Source organism: Polyodon spathula, chromosome 7 (genome assembly GCF_017654505.1).
Source record: "Polyodon spathula isolate WHYD16114869_AA chromosome 7, ASM1765450v1, whole genome shotgun sequence".
Taxonomy (NCBI): Eukaryota; Metazoa; Chordata; class Actinopteri; order Acipenseriformes; family Polyodontidae; genus Polyodon; species Polyodon spathula.
Window position 1 is genome coordinate 28,763,703 of NC_054540.1, and position 23,217 is coordinate 28,786,919.

General features: G+C 35.6%; 1 protein-coding gene across 1 annotated transcript in view; it reads left to right on the top strand.

The window, feature by feature from the left end:
- cep290 (centrosomal protein 290) overlaps positions 1-23,217 on the top strand; it is a 50,807-nt gene that overhangs the window by 24,047 nt on the left and 3,543 nt on the right. The window contains 38 exon segments of the mRNA XM_041255220.1: positions 83-170; positions 383-495; positions 1,196-1,280; positions 1,467-1,600; positions 1,958-2,122; positions 2,801-2,950; positions 4,814-4,929; positions 5,038-5,140; positions 5,500-5,730; positions 5,876-6,049; positions 6,616-6,727; positions 6,851-7,056; positions 7,317-7,468; positions 7,582-7,693; positions 7,931-8,386; positions 8,870-9,034; positions 9,172-9,279; positions 9,403-9,537; positions 11,155-11,421; positions 11,805-11,912; positions 12,175-12,374; positions 12,562-12,775; positions 12,859-12,996; positions 13,173-13,394; positions 13,731-13,862; positions 14,408-14,553; positions 15,299-15,317; positions 15,319-15,470; positions 15,861-15,984; positions 17,582-17,716; positions 17,900-17,986; positions 18,118-18,282; positions 19,627-19,749; positions 20,149-20,321; positions 20,613-20,754; positions 22,057-22,130; positions 22,282-22,385; positions 22,972-23,081. Of these exon segments, the coding sequence (XP_041111154.1) occupies positions 83-170; positions 383-495; positions 1,196-1,280; positions 1,467-1,600; positions 1,958-2,122; positions 2,801-2,950; positions 4,814-4,929; positions 5,038-5,140; positions 5,500-5,730; positions 5,876-6,049; positions 6,616-6,727; positions 6,851-7,056; positions 7,317-7,468; positions 7,582-7,693; positions 7,931-8,386; positions 8,870-9,034; positions 9,172-9,279; positions 9,403-9,537; positions 11,155-11,421; positions 11,805-11,912; positions 12,175-12,374; positions 12,562-12,775; positions 12,859-12,996; positions 13,173-13,394; positions 13,731-13,862; positions 14,408-14,553; positions 15,299-15,317; positions 15,319-15,470; positions 15,861-15,984; positions 17,582-17,716; positions 17,900-17,986; positions 18,118-18,282; positions 19,627-19,749; positions 20,149-20,321; positions 20,613-20,754; positions 22,057-22,130; positions 22,282-22,385; positions 22,972-23,081 (5,640 nt within the window).

A 23,217-nucleotide genomic window follows, 5' to 3' on the forward strand; every position in this document is an offset into this window, starting at 1 on the left:
TAATTGAAATATTTGAAATACAATCTAGGAATAGACCTTTGGAAATGATGACACAGACCTATTATTTCACTCTATAAAACAGATTGAGAGGCTGGAAGAAGAACGGCTTGAGCTGAAGAAACATATCAGAAGACTTGCGAAAGACAAAGGGAAGAGAGCTGCTGCATTAGGTGAGCTTTAGAAATCAAGTAAAGCGTTACCGTCAATGACAAAGTTTAGTTTTTTACGATAGTGCAGAATCTCGGCCATTAAAATATACTTAATACAGTTCTTTAGCATTGGCACTTAGGGAAGATCATAAACAATGAGACATCTAACCAAAAGTTAATTTGTGTTTAATACTTTTAATGCGTATTAAAACAAATGTGCTTTTCCCCTATAGGACTTACAGCAGATGATTTGCAGCTTGTTGACGATTTCACAGAAAATCTGAAAAGCTCTGAAAAACCAAACCTAACTCCTTATACTGACAGTCTTGAGCAGATCAAACACAGGGTAAGGAAATCTGAAGTTCAGCATCATTATAATTCATACTTCACTCTTTCAGCACTAAATAACTGTAATCTCCATTTTCTCTGTAAGGGATTACACAATTAACATTTTAAAACTAGTAGAAAATAACCGAAAACAATACATCTAACTGCCTGCATCAAGTTGTTTATTTTTAGTATTTATAAGGGTTATTTTGGTTTGGTGGTAAATGTCATTGTGTCCTGGCTTTTTTGAAAAACACAACAGGAAATTTGGGTGTTTTGTCCTGTATTTTTTAATATAGATTATTTAAAGCCACTTGAAAGGCAGGTCATTAAACATCTTAATCTTCTATTAATGCAGTCCATAAACAGACATCCTCCAAGTAGAGTATCAGTTTATGGGGGATCAGATATAGAAACTGAATAGTTCACAAGGGAAAGTAGGTCTTTGCTCTGAGGACAGGTTCAGCCAAATCAGATTTTTATGTCAAAACCAGATGCGGATGTCCACAGACATAGAAGTCTACACAGTGTTGTATCCTGTACAGCCACATGGATATATAATGTTCACACAGCAAAATGTAAATATTTCAAAGCTGCATTAAAGCATGTGTCAAAAAGCGCAATATTAGAAATTAGATTCTCAATACCCCCCTCGTAATGTTTTATTTGGGTTAGGCCTACTATTTAGATTTCACCATGTTATTTCCATTACTCTTCAGAATGAACATCTTTTAAAAGAACTGTACGGTAAAGAAAAAGAATTGGAACTTAAAAAGACAGAATTAGCTCAATTAAAATCCAAGTGTAAGTACTTTCCATTTTTACCTTTGTTTTGTTGTACTTTTTTTTTTTTTTTTTTTTTTTTTTAACATTTCCCTGCAGTAGCATTTTATTTTGTGATTACCTGAAGTTGTTTCATGTTGAATGATTTGTATAAATATAATGCATCACATTTGTGTATCATAATGGCTTTTTTTTTTTTAAATACAGCAAAAAACACAATGGAAGAAAATAAACAGCTTGAGCAGGGAATGAAAGAAATATTACAAGCAATAAAAGATACACAAAAGGATTCAAAAGGAGAAACTGGCCTTAATATCCCCATTCTGGAAAGGCTTGTCAATGTAAGTTTTTAAAATGCTCTTCAGTAGATTTGTGTATATTTTCTAGGGTTAAAATACCTAATATAACAACATAATATTAACAATAACACACTACTATTAACGCTATGTCCAGCAAGATTTTCCAAGTCTTGTAAGAAGGATCCCTGAGAAACACATTTGAGCTGTGACTTGAGGAATCTTTTCAGAAGCAATTTTTACTGGAATAGTTTGTAAGCATAATGAGCTTATAATGATATAAGCAAAACGTTTAATAGTGAACTATGCACACATAATATGATATTAAACATTAACAGATTCTCAAAAGATTCCATGCAATATTACTTGACATAATATGGAAACCTTGTGTTTTCTGTTCAGGCAATTGAGACAAAGAGCTCAGAGGGAGTATTTGATGCCAATGTGCATTTAAAGGCTCAAGTTGATCAACTCACTGGGCGAAATGATGAACTGAGGAAGGAAATGAAAGAAGCTCGCAAAGAGGCTGCAAGTGCTGCCAACCAGCTGGAGAAAGCCAATGAAAAGGTACAAATAATACTGTGTTAAATGCAGATTATGGTGATGGATCTGTGGGAAGAATTAACAAGTAAACACATTTCCAATACCCAGTCGAGAGTAACTAGCTGATATGTGTAATGGTTTTAATGAATTAGCACTCTCAATTATTAATTACACATTAAGGTCAGCTAACGCTGGGCTTTTGTGCCTCCCAAAGGTAATGTTGAAAAGGAGAAGAGAAATTGTGTTTAGATATAATGCGCCCAGACTGTTTTATTGTGGTTTAAAAAAAAAAAAAAAAAAAAAAATGATGATGCATACTTTCTGTAAAGTGATTTGAGATACCATGGTATGAAAGGCACTATACAAATGCCATAAATAAATAAATAAATAAAACGGATAACTATATATGTCCCTTAATTAGAATTCACAGCGTTTAAACTTAACACCCATTATATTTGTTCTTATTCATTCTATATTTATTCTAGCACCAATTTCAATTACACATAGCATAGTGGTTGACATCTGTGGACGAAGAGCATTTTTATGCAGCATGTTCTTGAAAATAACCCAGTAGACAAGTAAACCCTTTTATCTTAACCATAGTCACCACTGCAATGAGTCCAAGACTACAGCTATGGCTATCTGGTAATCATGTCTTGAAATTAATAGTGTTGTAATGATTTGTATATTTTTTTCTTAAAGGTTGCTCGCATGGAAAATGAAATACAAATGCTACATCAGTCAGGTGGGAGCGGTGTTGTGTTTAAGATTCTTAATCTTCCAGATAAGATGGCCCCTTCTAGTGCTGAAGTAATCAATTCTCTTAATGAGTATACAGTTGAACTTCTACAGGTGAGACATAACAGCTAACTGTATGAAATGTTATTTGTCCAAGGCACTATGTAAGTTCTAAACAAATCATGGAAAAGTGTTTTATTAATATTTGTGTTATTATTTGTTAACATAACACTACAATTGTTTGTTTTTTTACATGTCTTCTTGATTCAATATTTAAATGTACTAAAATACCAAAAGTCAGTGAGCCATATAAAAATTAGGGATGCACCATCCAGGGTTTTGGGATTCGGCCGAAGTACCGAATCCATCTCAAAATTTTCGGCCGAATACTGAATATAAAAACTCAAGAAAAACTGAAGGAAACTGTTGAATGAAAACAGACTGGCATCTACTAACAATGGACATGTACAATCTATTGTTTTGAGCCTTTTAGTTCATAGTATTTTTATTAACGAATGGAAATATATCCCTGAATAAGATTTCAGTTTGAAACTTACACAATTTACCGCTAGCCCCTCCCCCCACAATAGAAACGTCAAAATACAAAACCGTTTACTTTACCTTTACAAGAAAGGAGAGCTGCATTTTTGCTATAACCCACTATTGTCTTTAATGACGTTTCAACCTGATCTGAGAGTAGGGTTACCAACAGGCTCCAGAATCTCGGGACACTTTAAGGAAAGAGGTTTTGTAACTCACCTCTCTAAACTGAAATGTATTCAGTAAAGTGAGTGCGAATGTGCTAACTGTCGCTAAATTAATTGTGCCTGAGAGGGTCATTCCCATCAATCAGACCTATACAGCAGCTGATTGGCTTTCTGAGTCTTTGACTGGGTGTGACTGTGTAAAGCAAGACATATAAAACAAATAGTAAATATGCCTGCTATCACAAGGTTAAAGGAAAGAGTGCAGGCGAGTGCAAAGTCATCTATAATAATGGTGTTGCACTATTTTGATAGACATTGTTTACTGTATTAAAAAAAAAATAATCAAGCAATACAGTTAATCGTTGTTACGAGGCTTTCCGGATAGAACCACCACCACAATTAAACAATTAAATACATTTACTAAACTGCTGAAGCAGTTCACACTCACTTGTTGAATACACTGCAGTTTAGAGAGGTGAATTAAAAAAACCTGACCTGCCTTAGTGTCCCGAGATTCTGCATGACGTGTTTAGTGCATGCACCACCAGTAGGGAGTTCAGAGCCACGATGGAGTTCATAAAACGTATTCTTAAATACAAAAGTTACATTCAATACCGGATTTGTGTCTTTTATTTAAAGAAGAATGGCACACATTGGAGGGATATATAAAAATGGATGTGCACCTAGGCAGATATAGGATTTGGATTCGGTTCACTGAATCCTAAGTATTCGGCCGAATCTGAACCCTGCTCAAAAAGTAGGTATTCGGGCCGAATCTGAAACCAAATCCTGGATTCGGTGTATCCCTGTCACAAAGACAGCCAGAGTGGGTGGCGTCAGACCAGAAGCAGGAAATAAACGCAGAGGGGTGTGGTTTGGTGGAGCTGAGCGAATGTTTCCACTCAGCATTTAATAAACAGAACAGAAAATAAAAAAGTTTTACAAACAAAAACAAACACAAGGACACGGCACATTCGCCAAAAGAAATAGACAAACAAAACGGACTAAACAAAACAAACAATGGACTAACAAACAAACACGGTGAGCTTCTATTTAACGATTACTACTATTCTTATTATTACTTCTACCTCTGTCTCCTATCCCGTTCTCCACTCACGAACACCAACATTAACACACAACATGCAACATATAACAGAAAATATACACAGGGGCGGGCACTTTGTCACAATCCCTAATAAAAATACCAGTAAAGAATTTCTTCAAAAGGAGAACCCAAACATGATATAACGCTGTTGTCTTTCCGGTTAAGGAATTACATAATAAAGAGGAATCTATGATGAAGCTGGAAGAAGCTTTAGAAGAATACAAGCGGAAATTTGCTGTGATTCGTCATCAACAAGGACTGCTATATAAGGAGTACCAAAGGTGTCAGTTGTTTTTTTGTGAATGGATTTTAAGTCCATATGTAGAGAACAAATTTCCATTTCAACTGACACCATACATATTAAAGTTGCACAATGCTCTGTTTTTCAGTGAAAGAGAATTATGGCAAAAGGATACTGAAAAGATTCAGGAACTCCAAGATAAACTTGGAGAGCAGAAGGAGCAGGATGCTGCTAAAATACAAGAGTATAATGTGAGTCATCTAAACCAATTTTTTACACTTCCAGGGCACTCCCTAGACACTGTCGGGTAAGCAGAGCGCTCCACTTAAAGTTTTCTTATGACTATATTGTGAGTCTGTTCATGGGGCTTTTAGAAAACAGTAGGTGTATCCCTATGCTTTTTTTGACATGAAGTCTAGGGAGAAACATGCATTCATACATAAAGTGGCAAGTACCTGGCTTAAAAGACTTAAATTGACTCTGACAAGGTAAGATGTATGTCTTAAATACATATTTGGGGCACGGCTTCCTGATTTAGCAGATGGTGGGACAATAAATCCTATGCTTTTAAATCGGTATTCATTTAATAGAAATTGCATTGCCATTTCAGCATTGGTTAGATGTGCTACAGAAAGACCCTGATGAAATAAAGAAACAACTGGCTGAAGCTGCTCGAAAAATGACTGTCCTACGGGTAAATGAGAAGTCCCTGACAAGGCATTATACAACCCTAATGGAAATGGAGCAGCATCTCAGAAAGGAGAACAACAAATTAAAGAATGAAATGATTGCAATGGAGGCAGCAGTGGCAGAAAGAGTTGGATACCTACAAAGATATAAGGCAGGTTACAATGTATCTTTATTAAGATAACAAAGTTGAAACACCATTTGTGTTATATCATGTGGTCATTACTCCAGGCTAGTATTTTCTTAGAACCAAAAAAATCATAAGAGAATAATTAACATTACGTTGTGTTGATTTCAAGGACATGGGAGCTTTTAAAATAGCTGCATTGCAAAAAGCCTTGAATGACAGTGTTCCCTCTGCTGATCTGGAGAGAGCAAATAAACAGTATAATGACCTGACAACCAAATACAGAGACATGCTGCAAAAGGACAACTTGCTTGTTCAGAAAACGACCAACCTGGAATATTTAGAGGTATTGTTTTTTTGTATATTGTAAGGTGAAGATATCTATTGCATAAGAAAAGCTGATGCAATACCAAGCATGCTGTCAGAAAAGTTTTACCTTTGTGAAGGCAACTGTCTGTTCTTGCTAAATTAAATTAGACATGGTAGTATAAGTTAATGATTCAAACTCTGATTTTGTAAAGAAGTATATACAGTCCTTGCAAAGTTGTTATCCCATGCTGGGGATGAAATCCTCTGCAAAGGAGATATAGTGGAATATAGTTTGTACATTCACATTACTTCACATGTTTTATATATCTGAATATCAGATTTTTGGGATGAATGTCACACTTACATTTTTGCATGTATCTGAAAAATCGCCTATCAAATTAAACATTTCATTACTCATTTTTGTTCTATACTATATACACACTGTTGAACTGTTACGGTCATCAACTTTTCCATAGTACCTATAGCTGAAATTCTGAGGTTACAGCCATGGCCATGTATGTTTCTAACATACATATTTATAGTTGTCATTTTTATTTGTGGTTATTTATTTATATATATTTATTTATTTATTTTCTGGTAAAGGGTGAAAGTACAGTTCTCCGCGGACAAATTGATGCCTTGAACAAAGAACTTGAGATAACCAAGGAAAAGCTGCACACATTAGAGCAAGCCTGGGAACAGATCACCAAATTAGGTAATCTTCAGAAAAAATTTAGTCTGGTACACTTGTGTAAAAGTGCCGGTGTAAACTTAGCTTTGTGCATAATAAATACTATACAAATAGACAGATGTAAGTATGTAATCTTACCTGTTACAGGAGGTGAAAGTGCAATGGATAAAGCAACCAAGGCAATCACCAATGGTGAAATTGTGTCCATCTCCAAGAAAATTACGACGCTGGAAATGAAAGAATTGAATGAACGACAGAGAGCAGAACATGCACATAAAATGTACGAACACCTGAGAAGCTCGTTCAGACAAGTAGAGGAGCGTAACTTTGAGCTGGAAACCAAATTTGCAGAAGTAAGTAGTTGTATAGTCTTTTCTGACATGGCTTTCCGTTTATAGGAGTTGTCTTTAAAAAACCCTGACTTGATATAGGAATGTTCATGCCAGGCTTCAGTCATTACAGACCTGTAACAAATGTCTTGTCATATGCCAAAAATTGAACAAATGATAAGCATCATTTCATTCACATAAAAGCTTGATTTGTCCCATTTAAAAAATAAATGCAACATTTAAAAATTCAAATGCTTAAGTGTCCAAAATGTCTTTTTTACCAGCTAACTAAACAAAATCTAGAAGCTCAAAGGATAGAACAGGAGCTAAGGGATGAATTGGCTAACAGCGTTAGTAAAGCAGTTAGTGATGCTGACAGGAGAAGGATTATGGAGTTGGAGAAAACTGAGGCTGACCTGAAGATTGAAGTATCAAAGTACGTTTTTATTTTTATTATATGAGTAACCAAAGGGTTCAGTGGTCATCATACAAACATTTTTATTCATGCAAATATTATGAACTAACAAATGATCCTGATTTTATGAACAGGTTAAGAGATGTCTCAGATATAGCCAAGATGCAGACTTCTGCTTTGGAAGCTCGCCAACAGTCCAGAGAAAAGGAAGTAGAAGCCCTTAGAAAGCTAGTGTTGGATTATCAGGTAAATGCAGAAGTATTGTTCTCAGACTGTATGAATCTAGTGTGCCCTTTTTGATGTTTGATTCATATACCTTGGTACGTAAAGAACCTATTTTAATTATCTAAATCATGTTTGTATTTAGATCCACAGCTGTTTTTGTAATTAAACAGGGACTTATTTCACACATTTCATTACTTCACAAACAATATCTGTTATTTGGGGAACTGATGTTTATTATTATATTTTTGGTTACCATAGGCTCAATCAGATGAGAAAGCCCTCATAGCGAAGTTCCACCAACACATTATAGCATTACAGGTGAGTGAAGCAACCGCTGTTAGCAAACTTGAGGCCACAGTGACCAAACTGCAGAAGCTGGAGGCCTACAACCTGCGCCTGGAGCAGAAAATGGACGATAAGGAGCAGTCGTTGTACTATGCCAGACAGGAGGGGCGGAACAGAGCCAAACACCTGAGGCAGACTGTGCAGTCCCTCAGGAGGCAGTTCAGTGGCGCCCTGCCACTGTCCCAGCAAGAAAAGTTCTCCAAGACCATGATCCAGCTGCAGAATGACAAGCTGAAGGTGCTTCAGGAGGTGAAGCAGGCTGAACAGGAGAGTAGAAAGGCTGAAGACAAGGCTCTGGAACTGGAAGTCCGTCTCAAGGGGCTGGAGGAGCTGATAAGCACACTGAAGGATGTCAGAGGAGCTCAAAAGGTATTGAGAACTGTGAAGAGTAGATGGAGTAACAGCCACTAGGGTACAGTCATTTTTTGCGTTAGGAGTATTGGATTGAAATTCCTCTGTACTTGGAAACAAACCATGCCTCCATTCAAAGGCTGTGAATAAAAGGCTATGGTGTTTAACTTTTAAAAAAGTCAAGCAAACAAATGTTTTGACTAGTGGTCCCTCCTTTGAGACTTGGGTTTTAACAGAACTCATTTTATTCTCAAATGTTTTATCTATGATTGATTGTTAAGAGTGAATAATTATTGCAAATGATGTACAGCTTGGTGTGGGATGTCGAGCTAAATGCCTGCTCTCACTTGTCCAACCCAACCCAGACCTTTTCATTTTTCACTTATTCACTGAAACCATACACACTTTTCCTTTTTAACAGCCATTTGAGCTTACTTAGGCAAGTTAAGCTTTTTAAATTTTTAAATACAGTTCTAATTACCCCTCATTTTTTACCAACAGGTGAACGAGTGGCACAAGAAAATGGAAGAGTTGCGTCTTCAGGATCTGAAACGGAACCGAGAGCTGGGCATTCTGAAAGAAGAAATTAAATATTTAAAGAATGTCATTGCTGAGCAAGAACGCACCATCAGCAGTCTGCAAGAAGAAGTTGTTCAGCAAAACAATGTGAGATTATCTGCAAATTTGTTTTATGCAAACTAACAGTTCCTGGCTTTATTGTTTTAAAATGTAAATGCTTATCTGTATGTGATAACACTGCATCTAATAATAATAATAACAAAAAAAAATAATTTTTGACTCAGCTTTATGAGGAACAGCAGCTATCTTGGGATCAGAGGGAAGTGGATCTGGAACGACAGCTGGACCTGTATGAGCGTCAGCATAATGACGTGCTCAGCACTGCACGGAAGGTTGGACTTCTTTGGCCTTCTATTATTCTAATACAGAATAAATATAGGCCGTCTTCCTGCAATAATTGAGTAAAACCAATCTAAATTTGCCTTTGCTAACTGATTGCATTTGTTTACCTACAGTTTGAGGAAGCTGCAGGATCTATTCCAGACCCCAGCTTGCCTGTTCCACAGCAGCTTGACTTAGCTTTAAGAAAGATCAGAGAGCATGTCCGCACCATTCTGGAAACACAGACAACGTGCAAGACCTTGGATGAAGTAACTAATACATGTTTTATATATGTTTTTTTAAAATCTCTGCTGCCGCATCTTCAAGCTAATTTCTCATTAATATCATGCTGTTGTTGTTGTTGTTGTTGTTGTTGTTGTTATTATTATTATTATTATTATTATTATTATTATTATTATTAGGCTTTTGTTGTTTTTATTTTTTTTTTTTTTTTTTTTTTTTCCCCTAAAACTTTAAACTGCTGCTGCTTCGAAGCTGTGTGACTGTTCAGATTCTGACTTGGCAGGTAACAAGCTGGATGCATTGGCTGTCAGATGCTGAAAATATTTTGCTGCTGCGTCCTTGCAATTGGCGCCGTGACGCATTTTTCGATAAAACTTTTCGAAATCTTCTTGGGAACCAGTGAAGTGATTGATCTGAAACTTGGCATATACCGTCAGCATCCAAACCTGCATCAATTTTGCGAAGCAGAAGTTGCTGTGATAAATTTTAATGTCAAACTGGCTGCCACAAATCTTATCGAATCGCGCCCCTAACAACAAACTGCTGCTGTTTGAAAACCGTTTGTCCAAAAATCTCCAAACTTGGTAGTTATCATCCCAGTAACAATGGGATACAAATATGTAAAAATGGTGATGCTTTATAAAACAAGATGGCCGCCAGTTATACGTTTACATTTAAAATTGAACCCTGTGTCAGTTGACAAACGATTTACTTGACTAACTCCAAACTTCACAAGCATCTTCCCTGATACTGTATCAGTACAGCTGACTTTTAAGAAACTCATGTTAAACAATATGGCTGTCTGACGCATTTTTGACAAAAAAAACAAAAAACTTCCAAAATCTTCTTCTGTGGAACAGTTGAAGTTGCTGATTTTACACTTGGCACATTTAGAACTAAACACGCTTAGACGGGTACTGATACTGGGGCTTGGGAGCCATAAAACTGCCTGGCAGTTCTAGTTATTATTATTATTATTATTATTATTATTATTATTATTATTATTATTATTATTATTATTATTATTATTATTATTATTATTATTATTTCTCAGCAGACGCTCTTATCCAGAGCGACTTACAGTATATCATATTTACATTGTTTATAAGTCAGTGTAGTAGGGTAACCTGCACTTTGACCTGTGACTTAATATGGCTTCACATTCAGTACATAACTGTATTTTATGATGCTTTAGGGCAAGTTTGACTGTTCACAATTGTCTAGTTTTATTTTTATTTTTTTATAGTTTTCCTATGTGTGAGCATGTATTCCAGGAATTGTGTCCTGAAGCATTTTATAAAATTGAATTTCTCTTTTAATATCTGGTAGGTGTCCTATTAAAAGTAATTTTAGATGAATATCTATGTCCTGCAGTTATACAAGATAATTGTACAAATTCCTGCATTCTACTTAAATATGACAAGTAGTATTTTTTTTTTGGTAATGGACAATTAACTACTGTTAACTGTTACTGTGGAGAGCATTGGAAGCAAAGTTTTTGGTTATATTAACAAAAAAAAAAATATATATATATATATATATATATATATATATATATATATATATATATATATATATATATATATATATATATATATATATATATATTTATATATATTATTTATTTATTTATTTTTTGACAGAAACTGAAAGAAAAGGAGGCAGCCCTTTGGAAAGCAGAACAAAATGTGTTATCGAGGGACCGTGTAATCAACGAGCTGAGACTTCGCCTTCCAGCAACAGCAGAGAGGGAGAAACTCATAGCAGAGCTGGGTAGCAGGGAAGAGGACCCTGAGTTTCAGCAGGCTTTGAAAGTGGCCCATCAAACCATAGCAAACTTGCAGGCCCGGTTAAACCAGAAGGAAGATGTCCTGAAGAAATACCAGCGCCTCCAAGCCAAAGCAAGACAGGTATCGTCTAACTGTAGACCCCATTCTGCCAGCACAAGACATTCATATGCCTTTATGTTTGCTTCAGGTATCTTAATCCACTTGTTTTCTATAAACACTACTTTCAGTTTGGGTTTGTACATGGGCTTGTATAAAGGCTCCTCAAATTAAGAGTTAAATGGTGGTAAGGGTTTCATTTTTATGTGGAAAGAAGTTTGAAGTACATTGCGGTTTCTAAAAGTTAAATGTTAACATTTATCATGAATGGTGTTTTGTGTGGTTATATATAAGCTTCCAGATATTATATTGCATTGGTGCAATGTTGTTTTATATTATGTACTATGAATTAGTCAGTGCCAATATGTCAAATCTCAACAGGTAAATTAAATAATTTCTGATTATAGGACCAAGAAGAGGTTGCAAAGAAGCATGACGAGGAACTCCGATTATTACACCAGAAGCTGGAGTTGCACTCTGATACATCACTAAACAAGTTCAAGCAAACTGCCCTGGTTAGAATGTTGTTTCCCCCTTTTTCCCATTATATGTCTCATCAAACACTACTATATAATAGTGAAACCTGTAGCAATAGCAGCTCTCCCAGTTGAATATCTCAAATTCACACTTCTCTGAGGGTTCTATGATTTGAAATACTGAAATGCATAAGCACTTGTTAGCTGATTCAGTTGCCTTTGTGTGAAACAGGTTATTTTATTTTGACTATGTGGTGCAATCATGATCATTCATATCCTAAAATGCCTTTGCCTTATCTAGGAACTGATGAAGAAACCTTCCATTGCTGTTCCTACTACAAAACACCTGGTCAGGCTAGCTGAGATGGAGCAAACAGTAGCTGAGCAGGACAACTCGCTGTCTAATCTTACTGATAAACTAAAGAGAGTAACAGCAGAACTAGAGAAGCAGAAACAAATCACAGTGTTAAAAATTAAAGAACACTCAAGTGAAAAAGCAAAGTAAGTATTCATGAGAAAACGTATTGTTGCATTCTTGTGTGTGACCTTTACACAAGAATTCAGTGGCTTAGCTAGGATCCAAGCCCACCTATCCTACCTTGCTGTAGTCCTTTTCATCTTGCTGATACCATGCTATCACTCTGTTCCATTTGATTGTCATTTAAATAAATATGTATTTATCTTGCAGACTTGAGGAGAGGCATGTAGCTGAGGTAAAGAAACTGAAGGAGAATGTGGCTGAGCTTCGAACCCACTTGACCCAAATGGAAAAGGAGGTGCATTACCTCAGAACTGAACTGGAGGCACAGAAAGAGGCCAACACCAGGGCCCCCACCACTACAATGAAAAGCTTGGTGGAAAGGCTTAAAGCTCAACTTGCTTTAAAGGAAAAACAGCAAAAGGTATAGCTAAATCTCAAAGAAAATGATTCATACCATAACAACATGTTCAGAATTAGTAATATCTACTCTGCTCTGTTTTGAAGGCTCTCAGTAAGGCTCTGTTAGAGCTGAGATCAGAAATGACTGCTCATGCGGAATACCAGATTGTGGCAAGTGCATCACAAAAAGAGGAAAACCTGAATGTCCAGCAGATTGTTGATAAGCATACGAAAGAACTGAAGGTGGGTATTACAACATGTCAAACTATATTGTGTTTACAAAATCCATTCATTGTTTGTTTAAAAAAAAACACGTTTAAAAAAAAAATAAAAAAAAAAAAAAATATATATATATATATATATATATATATATATATATATATATATATATATATATATATATATATATATGTTTTTAGTTTCGCATTGAAGACTTGAATGAGCAACTTCTGACGGCAAAGGAAAATCTGAGAGCAAGTAAAAACAAGGAAAACAGTCTAAAAGAAGAGATGGACAGTTTAAACCGGGATCTAAACAGGAGTTGTAAGGCTCAGAACAAGTTGCAGTCAGAGAAAGAAGCACTGGACAAAGAGAATGAAGAGCTCAAAAAAAGAATAAAGAGGCTAGCCAGCAGCATGCAGGTAAGGTCTGTCTGGATGGGCAGAATTAGGATTAAACAGCATTTGTAAATATTACAATGTTACAGAAAAGCAGTGTGCCGTAGAACAAGAATAATGCAATACAACGGGAAATGTATTTGATTTCATGCAACAACAATCAATCATTATAACTGAACAAATGATAAAGGCCATCTTAATATTAAAAATAGCTAGAACTAAAACCTGTCAAAGTATAACAGTAACAGATAATGGGATAATTAAAATGTCTTAAACCTCAGCCTAACCTTAGTCCCAGCAGAAGGGTCATATTTTTATTAACTCTGTGAACCCATAATATTTTATAAATCTTTGTTTCAGATCAAGTCAGATAGTGAAAGCAAGCAGTCCACAGTAGATGAACTTCAGAAGAAGATAAAAAGGTTAGAAACTGAGCTGGAAAGGAAGGCTACATCACAACATGTGGAAAGAAAAATAATAAAGGAAGACAAGGTGAAGATATTTCCAGATTGTTCTAAATCTTATTACAAAAACAACTGTACATGGTCAACTGTTCTTCCCACAGTTCTTATTTATACCGAATGTACTGAACCCCCAGTGGCTGGGTATTCAAGCAGACCTTAAAAGCTACATTATAGTTTTTAATAAACAATATGAGATACTGTGTCGTTTACAGAGCCTACATAGGCAGCCAATCAGCTTTTTACGTACCTTAGCAACATTAAACTCTTTGAAGCTGTAGACCAATGAAGTCAAGGCAGAGAGTTGTCCTTGTATAATCTATTTCATCTTTTAATAATCTCTTAAACAGGGATACATTTAAAAAAAAAAAGTGTGTGTAGTTCTCTTTTAGATAACTGGGTTCTTTTGGAGGTACATACCGTAAGAATGTGCAAACATAGTGCAGCGACCTTTTGCATGCATTTACCGCAAAGTCATGTAAAAGATTATTCTAACTGTATTTGTCTTACCGGTATAAAAGATTAACATCAGATTACATTTGTGTAATACATTTTTGCATGTTTTCGATTTTGTAGAAATCAAAAGAAGAAATAGCAAGGTGGGAAGAAGGTAAAAAATGGCAAGCTAGAACTGAAGGCATGCGCAACAAACTGAAAGAAAAAGAGAAGGAGGTTGAGAGCTTAACAAAGCAACTGAGTACTTTAAAAGACCTCTACACACGGTCAGTGCTTGTACATTGTTCCCTCTTGTGTCTGGAAGTCATTCTGTGATGTCTAATAATCATCTTCATTTTACTTCTTCTGAAAACCACAGTGGAATAGTCAGTCTGTGCTTAAAAATAAAGGCAGAAAATCACAACCATCTAACTAGACTACATACAGCTGTCAACCACTAGATGTCACTGTATTACTGTACTATATTGTTTTAATGCTCATATGTAGTAGTATGTGTTTATGTAGCAGATGCCTTTATCCAAGGCGACTTATAGCGACAAAGGTGTGTGAACTATGCATCAGCTGCAGAGTCACTTACAACAATGTCTCACCTGAAAGACGAAGCACAAGGAGGTTAAGTGACTTGCTCAGGGTGAGACAGTGAGTTAATGGCCAGGAACCTCCTGGTTACAAACCCTTTTTTTTAACCACTGGACTACACAGCCTCCAATGTATATATAATTTAACCAACGTACTCGTAGTCTCCCGAAGAGGGCTTCTTTTTTTTTACGTAATGAAACAGTGTACGATTAATATTATTTGTCATTCTTTTGGAATATTATTTATAATTCATTTTAAATTTAATTTTAATTTCTTATATCTATATAAAATATATGGTGTTTAAAGACATATATTTCTATATATATAAAAAGTTAAAAGTGTGTGTGTGTGTGTGTATGTGTATATATATATATATATATATATATATATATATATATATATATATATATATATATATATATATATATACAGGCTTGAGCAGGAAAAAGCATCTTTGCAGAAGAAAATCTTTGCAGAAGAAAATCAAGGCCCGTGGTGTGACTGTGGATCAAGTGGTGGGAGTTCGAACTCTAGAGTCTGAAAAGGAGATTGAGGAACTGAAGAGGAGGAATTCAGAGCTGGAAAATCACATTGTTACTATAAAGTGAGCAAATATGTTGTATTAATTCAGATGTTGACCCAAATGCAATTTAAATATAACTGTTTTAATTGATATAGCAGAATGATTTATTCATTAGTTCTTGTGTCTATCCACAGCATGGATATAGTGGAGGTGACTATACATACTCTTGTCACACTTGAGTTTTACTTATATCCAGAAAACATTGGCTTGTCCAGTTGTGATGAAACTTGGTTACAATATTCTTCAGCACATGTTAAGAGTGTCAGAATATGGATCTATAAGTAGATGTCCATATGCCTGTGTTTTAGTACTCATGTATGTCACGCTTAGATGCTTGTGTCTAGAGAATTGCTTATGTAAATGTGAATAGAACTTGGTTTCAACAAACTTTTTTTTAATTTTTTCTTTAAGGAAACAGCAAGCTTTACCACGAGATTCTGCAATGGAAGATTTGAATTTAAAAAATCGATACCTTGAGGAAAAACTCCATGCTTTAGAAAGACAACTTTCAAAAGATACTCATTCCAGACCTTCAGTAAGTATCCACTGCATATTGGCGTAAAGAAACGTTTTGCTATACACCCATGGTGCTATAATGATTATATGAGGTATATCTCTATATATTGGTATGTTGTCTATGTAGAACATGATTGCATATGTGATTTATTTAGTACAGACCATTTTAACTCAAGTCCAGTTTTGTTTTTAGTTTTATTTTGTTAATCATTAGGAAAGCGTTATACAATAGGTTATGTCCTGGCTAAGGGTATAACTTCAATGTGAAATACTTGTTTATTCTGTTTCATCACAATGAATATTAAAGTGAACCTAAGTGTGAATTGTCTGTTTTCAAGTCGTATTAAAGCAGCAGTGATGCAGAGAGGCATATGATCCCTCCGGGGCAAGGCTCTGTATTTTGCTTTATAGATAGATAATGAGGCTCTGTCTCTAGTGCTGTCAATTTAGCAACTTTAACAATCAGTGAGAATAAAAAAAAATATGATTTCTCATCTCTCTGTCTTCTTCCTTTCATGCTACATTTGTTACTTGTTTTCACACATTACTGACTCAGTGCAATTCTGTATTTCCCGACTGTGCCATCACAGATACTTCTGAAAAAATATCAGATTTTAAAGTTAATATTAAAAGCTATGTGAGTGAAGACAAAAGCAAAAACGAAGGTAATATAAATCGGGACGATGGTGATGGAGTAATCTCTTCTGAAGAAGTTGAAAGTGCATTGAAAGTTGAGGAGGAGGATCAGAGTATTGCAGTTGCTTTAGAAACTGAGGTTGCTGAAAATAGTGACAGATTTGCCCCTGCAGAGGACATTAAAGCTGAAAGTGAAACTGACAGGGTCACTCCCTCTAAAACTGAGGAGATACCTGTCCGTGAAGAACAATCTGAAGCTGTAGAATCGAACCCCCAGGAAGTGGATCCCGTTGGAGACGTAGGGGGTAAGATTGAGAGCCCTTGTAGAGAAGATCTAGATAGGAATCCATTTAATGGTTCGAAGCATTCAGGGACATCTACAAGCGAAACTGGTGAAGGAGATATTAGATTTACAAAAGAGCAAAGGGGAAATAATACAGAAGGTACTAACAAAGCACAGCAGCAAGATGAAAAGGAAGAACCAACTGCATCCCAGGTTAGTGAAGGCCAGAATCAAAACCCTGCCTGTGAAACTGGAGAAGAGGTGGAAAAACTTAGCAATGAACATAGTGGAAGTCATGCAAAAGAAAGTGTTGATGCTGTAGATGAAACTGAGGAAAACTCTGAGGAGAAAGAACCAACGGAGGATGAAATTATTGAACGGCTAGAACTGAAACCAGATGATGTTAATGAGGTTAGCGCTATCTGAGTGTACTTTTTGTGCTTTCCTGCTTTTTGATGATGCTGCTAAAAAAAAATTCCTGTTAGAAAAAGCCATAGTATCATCAAAAGCCCCACTCTCAAAGGTTTGTAAAGTAGCAAATGATACGATTGTTCTGAAGAATCCACTTAGCCACACCAGTTCTTTCCTCTCCTGTCTAGTTATCTTGTGCATTTAACTTCCCTGCTTTCAATTCAGCTTTGTGTTGTGGTCAACATTTGTATAATTTGTAAATTATTCTGTTCCTGTGTTTTTCTAGACATCTGGTATTGGATCTGATTCACATTCCCAAAAAGATGATGAAATCCATAGGGAGAATCTCAAGCTGTCTTCAGAAAACATGGAACTGCGTTTCCAACTGGAACAGGCCAGCAAAGACTTGCCAAGATTTAAGGTAAGGAAGGTCAAGTTAACATGAACGGTGCCTTACCAAACATATTGTATCTTGATTTCAGGTACCTGTATTTTTGCGTATGTCTGCAAATGTACATGCTTCAGCTGTTTGTTTAAACTGATATATTTACAACAACCACATTCTTCTAACTGAGTCAGATAACGCATTTTCACTCAAACGCAGGACAAAGTTGCAGACCTAAAAGAGATGTGTGACCTTCTTAAAAAGGAGAAAACAGAAATTGAGAAAAAACTTGGAAATGTACGAGGGGTAAGAGAAAATATAATTTTTACAGTTAATGCTTAATGAGTGATACATCAGACCTTAAAAAGGAGGATGTTGCCCATTCAGTTTTTGTAAGACTTGGTATTACTGTATGTTCATACCCGTTTAATTTACAGTCTGGCCGCAGTGGCAAGACAGTCCCCGAACTGGAGAAAACTATAGGCCTTATGAAGAAGGTGGTGGAGAGGGTGCAGAGGGAGAATGAAGAACTGAAGAAAGCTCCTGGAGTGGTATCCAAGGAGAAGCTTACTGGCCTGGAAAGGGAGAATGAAAAGCTCAAGGTAATGCTTTTGATGATGCACTGATCCATACTGTCAGCAAAGTTAGGATAAAGTTTCTAGGGTATGTACCAGTAGTTTTTAGTAGTTGTGTGCAAATGTTTGAGTGCATGCATCTACTTGGTTCAGGTATTTTTTTTTACTGCCGGGTTTGTTTTATATTTAGCAGGCAGATTTACAAGATTTATGCTGTTAAGCTGATTCATTCCATCAATTAAGCTTGTTATCAAATGTTCATGGCAAATTTGAAGTTCGCTTGCTGCTTTAGTATCCTCTCGGGTTGTTTCATAGGCGTGCTTTAAATTGAACAAATTGGAGGCAGTGAAGCACACAGAATAATGGACTCTGTTATTCTCTTTCATAAAGATTACGCTTTTTAGTCTGAACATTATTTCTAGTTGACCAGAAACTGAAGTATCAAAGTATCATTCTTGCCTGATTTACTGCAAATTGCATCTAGGTCCTACCAAATCAGTCCCATGATGCAATTGTTTTAAGCTATTTAGGTCATCTCTCATCAGTTTGGAAATGGATTATCCTCAAGTTAATGATACACACTTAATTGAATTTTACTTTTAAATTAAATGATTTATTTTACAGAAGCAATTTGCTTGAGGAGCATGTAAAAGCATATTTGATCACTGCTTTTTTCTAAAGGATCAGTTGACACAAATTCCTTGAATTTTGCATGTTAAAGGGATACTGTATACCATGAACATGCTCAGAATATTTAATTTCTAACCTGTTTAATATTCATTCTGTTATGTGTTTTATATCACTCAGTAGTTTATGCTTAGATCATTTTACCTTGCTTAATATATGTTAAAGCTAAAATAATTAAACCACTTTTAACAATTTTATTTCTAAAGTATGGTTGTTTAGAAATATGAGCAGTAGCTTTAATGTAGGATTCAATTATTAAGAGCTAAATAGCCTTTAATCTTGAACAAAGAAGGGTTTCAAATCCAAAAAGGAGTCAACAAAGTTAACCCTAGTCAGTATTTCAAGCACAGCACAGAGTTCAAGAACAGGGGACAGTTTGTGACAGACCAGGGAGATGGAGTAGAGGATTGCAGATTGGGAGTGTGTGGAATGGGTTAACAAGCTCAGCGGTTCTTGTTCATAACTCCTCTTATGTTTTTGTTGTTAATAGGGTATTATTGAGTTAAGAAATATTTCTAAAACATAGATGGTATAAAGTATTCCTTTTGATCTATGTTTTACACATTTAAAAAGAAGGTGTACATTTGAGCAACTATTCTCTTCATATATACACTATACAGCTTTTAGATTGTACAGATTTTTAGAGAGGCTGACAAATTCATCCCTTTTTTAAAATATTTTTAGTCAGAGTTTGAAAAACTGAAACTTCAAATGGGAGGTCAGCTAAGCATGAGGTACGAGTCTAAAACAAAGGGAATGGAGAAGATTCTCGCAGAGAATGAGAGGCTACGCAAGGAGCTTAAAAAGGTAGAACTGCTTTATAGAATATTTCTACATTTTATACTGACCTGCACACAAAAGTGTATATATAAACATTCATGGGGCATTCTGCATACTGTTGTATAATACATACTGTATTGAGTCTGATCTTGTGAAGTTAAAACAGTATATTTTACAAATTAAAAAAAAAAAGGTTTTGATAGAAAAAAGGCAAATTTACAAGATTTAAGACAAAACATCTAGCAGTTTACTTTGACTGTAAACATAACAATTTATTTTAGGAAATGCCAAGACCAAAGGTTTTCTCGTTCCTTGTAAGGTGTTAACAGATATGGAGGAGAAAACACAATACAATTAATACCATTTGGAAACAACAGTATATTAGGTATGATATTTTGTGAACTGTCTTGGTGATATTTGTAACAGGAGGCAGACTCGGCAGAAAAGCTGAAGATAGCAAAGAATAATCTGGAGATCATGAATGAAAAGCTAATGGTGCAGTTGGAAGAAACCAGCAAGAGGTTAAGTTTTGCTGAAAGCAGGGGGCCACAGTTAGAAGGTGTGGAAAGCAAAAGTTGGAAATCTATTGTGGTCACAAGGTAGGCTATAGCCCAATTATACATTATTTGTTGACATTACTATAGGGGAAGCTATTTTGCAATCATTCCCGTTCAATATATCAGAATAATTAATCAATGTTAGGTTTGGAAAATAACCTGTTTATGAATCCAGGTTAAATGTAGAAGACAGATATATTAAATCTTTAGTGTTTACACCGCTGCAAAATTGCTACTGGTATAATGCTCCATTCTTTATCTAGTTTCCTAATGAAAGCTATTTAAATGATTTTCCAAATAATAATTCAGCTTTTATTTCTTTTTTTTGGAAAGAATGTATGAAAGTAAAATGAAGGAACTAGAGACTGACATTGACAAAAAGAACAAGAGTCTTTCAGACCTGAAACAGCTGCTACGAGAAGCAACTGAGCGGGAACAGAAAACAGAGCACTATATCAGTGACTTGAAAGAGCAAGTGAGTTGTACTGTTTTTCTTTGTGGGAAATTTAAAGTTGGACACCAAACCATCTTCTCCTTCGAACATGTTTGCATCACAAAAAATGCATCTCTAAGAAATAAGTGGTCCTTTAAAATTGCTGGATCACATCTTTAGTTTATCTCTAGAGTAGACACAGCACCGTCAATGGCAGTGTAATATAGCGTCAAAGCATCCTCACTTATGATCCTACCAGTTGGGCTCAACACTGCTCTGTAAGAGTGAGATGATAAACAGTCGCAGACTATAGTATTAGCACCCTAAGTTTATTTTACTATAGTTCAAGGTAACGGATTAAGAACAAGCATTTAGTCAACTTTAACCAATTTTGAATATAACAAAAGCAGAATACAGAACTTCTAGTAATTTTAAAAAATAGCCGTTATCAATAAACAAAAACATATTTAAACTATTCATTCATGAAAAAATGTGTTGACAACCCTGCTTTAGTATTTAGTGTACCCTCCTTATGTTAATTGTTTCATTAGTAATTATCCCCTGCACCTGGCTATCATTGTAAATTAGAGTCAGGTGTAGGGTATTTAAAGAAAGCAGCCAGGCTGCTGGTGTGTGTAGGAGCCCAACTGTACTGTAGTGTGTACAGCGTAATGATAGAAGAAAGGTAGTGTGAAACCTTTTGTTTTGAGTGGGCTGTGTTTTCTTTTGTTTTGCCACCGGTAAACAAGCTTACCTGTCCAGTTATTAGAGAAGGTTCCAGTGTGTATCAGTTTGTGCTCGTAAGAGCTAGGTTTTTGTTTTGTTTTGTTTGTTTTTATTATTTAAAAAAATAGCGAATCCGCGCTTTAAAAACCTCCATCTCTGTGTCTGGATCCATATTTAAAGGGCAAAACAAACCTGAGCCGCAAGGCTCGTTACAATAGTTTAAACGTTAAAATAAAAAATGAGAAAGTGCTATTTGTTTTTAAACAAATAGCTTTTTTATAACTTATCACATATGTAAATGTATAAATAAGGCTTCTGATTTTTTTTTTTTTTTTTTTTTTTTTTTTTCCTGTGAACCAATTAAATGGGCTTATAAATTGCAGGGGGGGGGGGGGGGGGGGGGGGGGGGGGGGTTTATTTAGTTATATTGCATTGTAAAATGCCAAGCATGCCCACAATTGCCACTGACAGAAAAGGCTTTTGGTCACTTTCAAGCTGGGGATGCAGTACACTGGCACTCTAACGGTGGTTTGTGTTGTTTCAGAAATCTTTATTAACTTTTGTAATTAGTTATTCACATATCAGTGTATATATTGCTAAACAATCTTTGATTTTCAGATTGAACTTCTAAAACATTTCCCTGAGGAAGCAAAGACTGAGCCAGGCCTAATCAGAGAGCTACAGCTCATCAGGTACAAAAGCACTGCATTTTAACAGTTCAGAAGATTGAAAACTCGATCTATCTTAATTTTTTAAATTGTATTTGCTTGGGGAATTTGATGTAAACCCTAGATGCATGTTTCTAAAGCAATACAGCATTAATGTTCCATATCTGTATTGAAGGCTAACAAATGATCGTCTGGAGAAGGAAAAAACAGAGCTTATTCACCAGTTAAAAGTTTATAGACAGCAGATTGGGGCAACAACAGAGGGTGCTGCTGAACCTGGTACAGTATACATCTATCTCTTCAATGTTATTTAAGGCATGCTTCAATGTCCTTTGTTAATGCGTGTGATGTATTTATAATGCCAACAAGTAGACTTCTATAAACTTCCTCAAAATGTGTCCTGAAAGGAAAACACTGTACATAGTTCTGAGAACTTGATTTCCTCTCTATTCACTTCACTAGTGATCTCATTCTGTTCTGAGCATAGATGGGAATTTGAAATAACTGTATTTAGCAAGTAAGAAAAGCCACCCGCAAATACTGTTTAAATATATGTAATTTTTTTCTTGGTTATTTTTCCTTTTGGTAATTTTAAAAGTTAAATTACACAACATTATTAATGCCCATAGCAGTATGAAAATAATCACTTATTTAAATACTGAAGTTGCTTCAGAGAGCTCTATTGAACTTCTTTTTGTGATGGGCCTGGTATTGGCTCTACAGTAAAATTTTATTTTGTACATCCTTTGCAATCAAATGGGAATAGCCTTTTCCCAAAAGTAATTAGCAAACCCAGTCAGTTATGAAATAGCTGCCTCTAGTATGTCTTGTGTGACTTAAGTAAATCCTGGTATTTCATGTTTAGGGTATGATGAGCTTCTAGAGAAATGCATAAAACATGACAAAATGATGAAGGACTTGGTGGATCTGCAAACCGAGATCAAGGCCTCAGACCTAGAAAAAAGATACTTGCAGGTAATTATTGGGCATGCACCAGATGTTTAATACGAGTGCATGTTATGGCTCATATTCATAAAACTTACTATCTCCTTTATTGTGGCGGTAATAGTACTTAACGTGACAGTTTCAATAACGTTACAATAACTTGCCC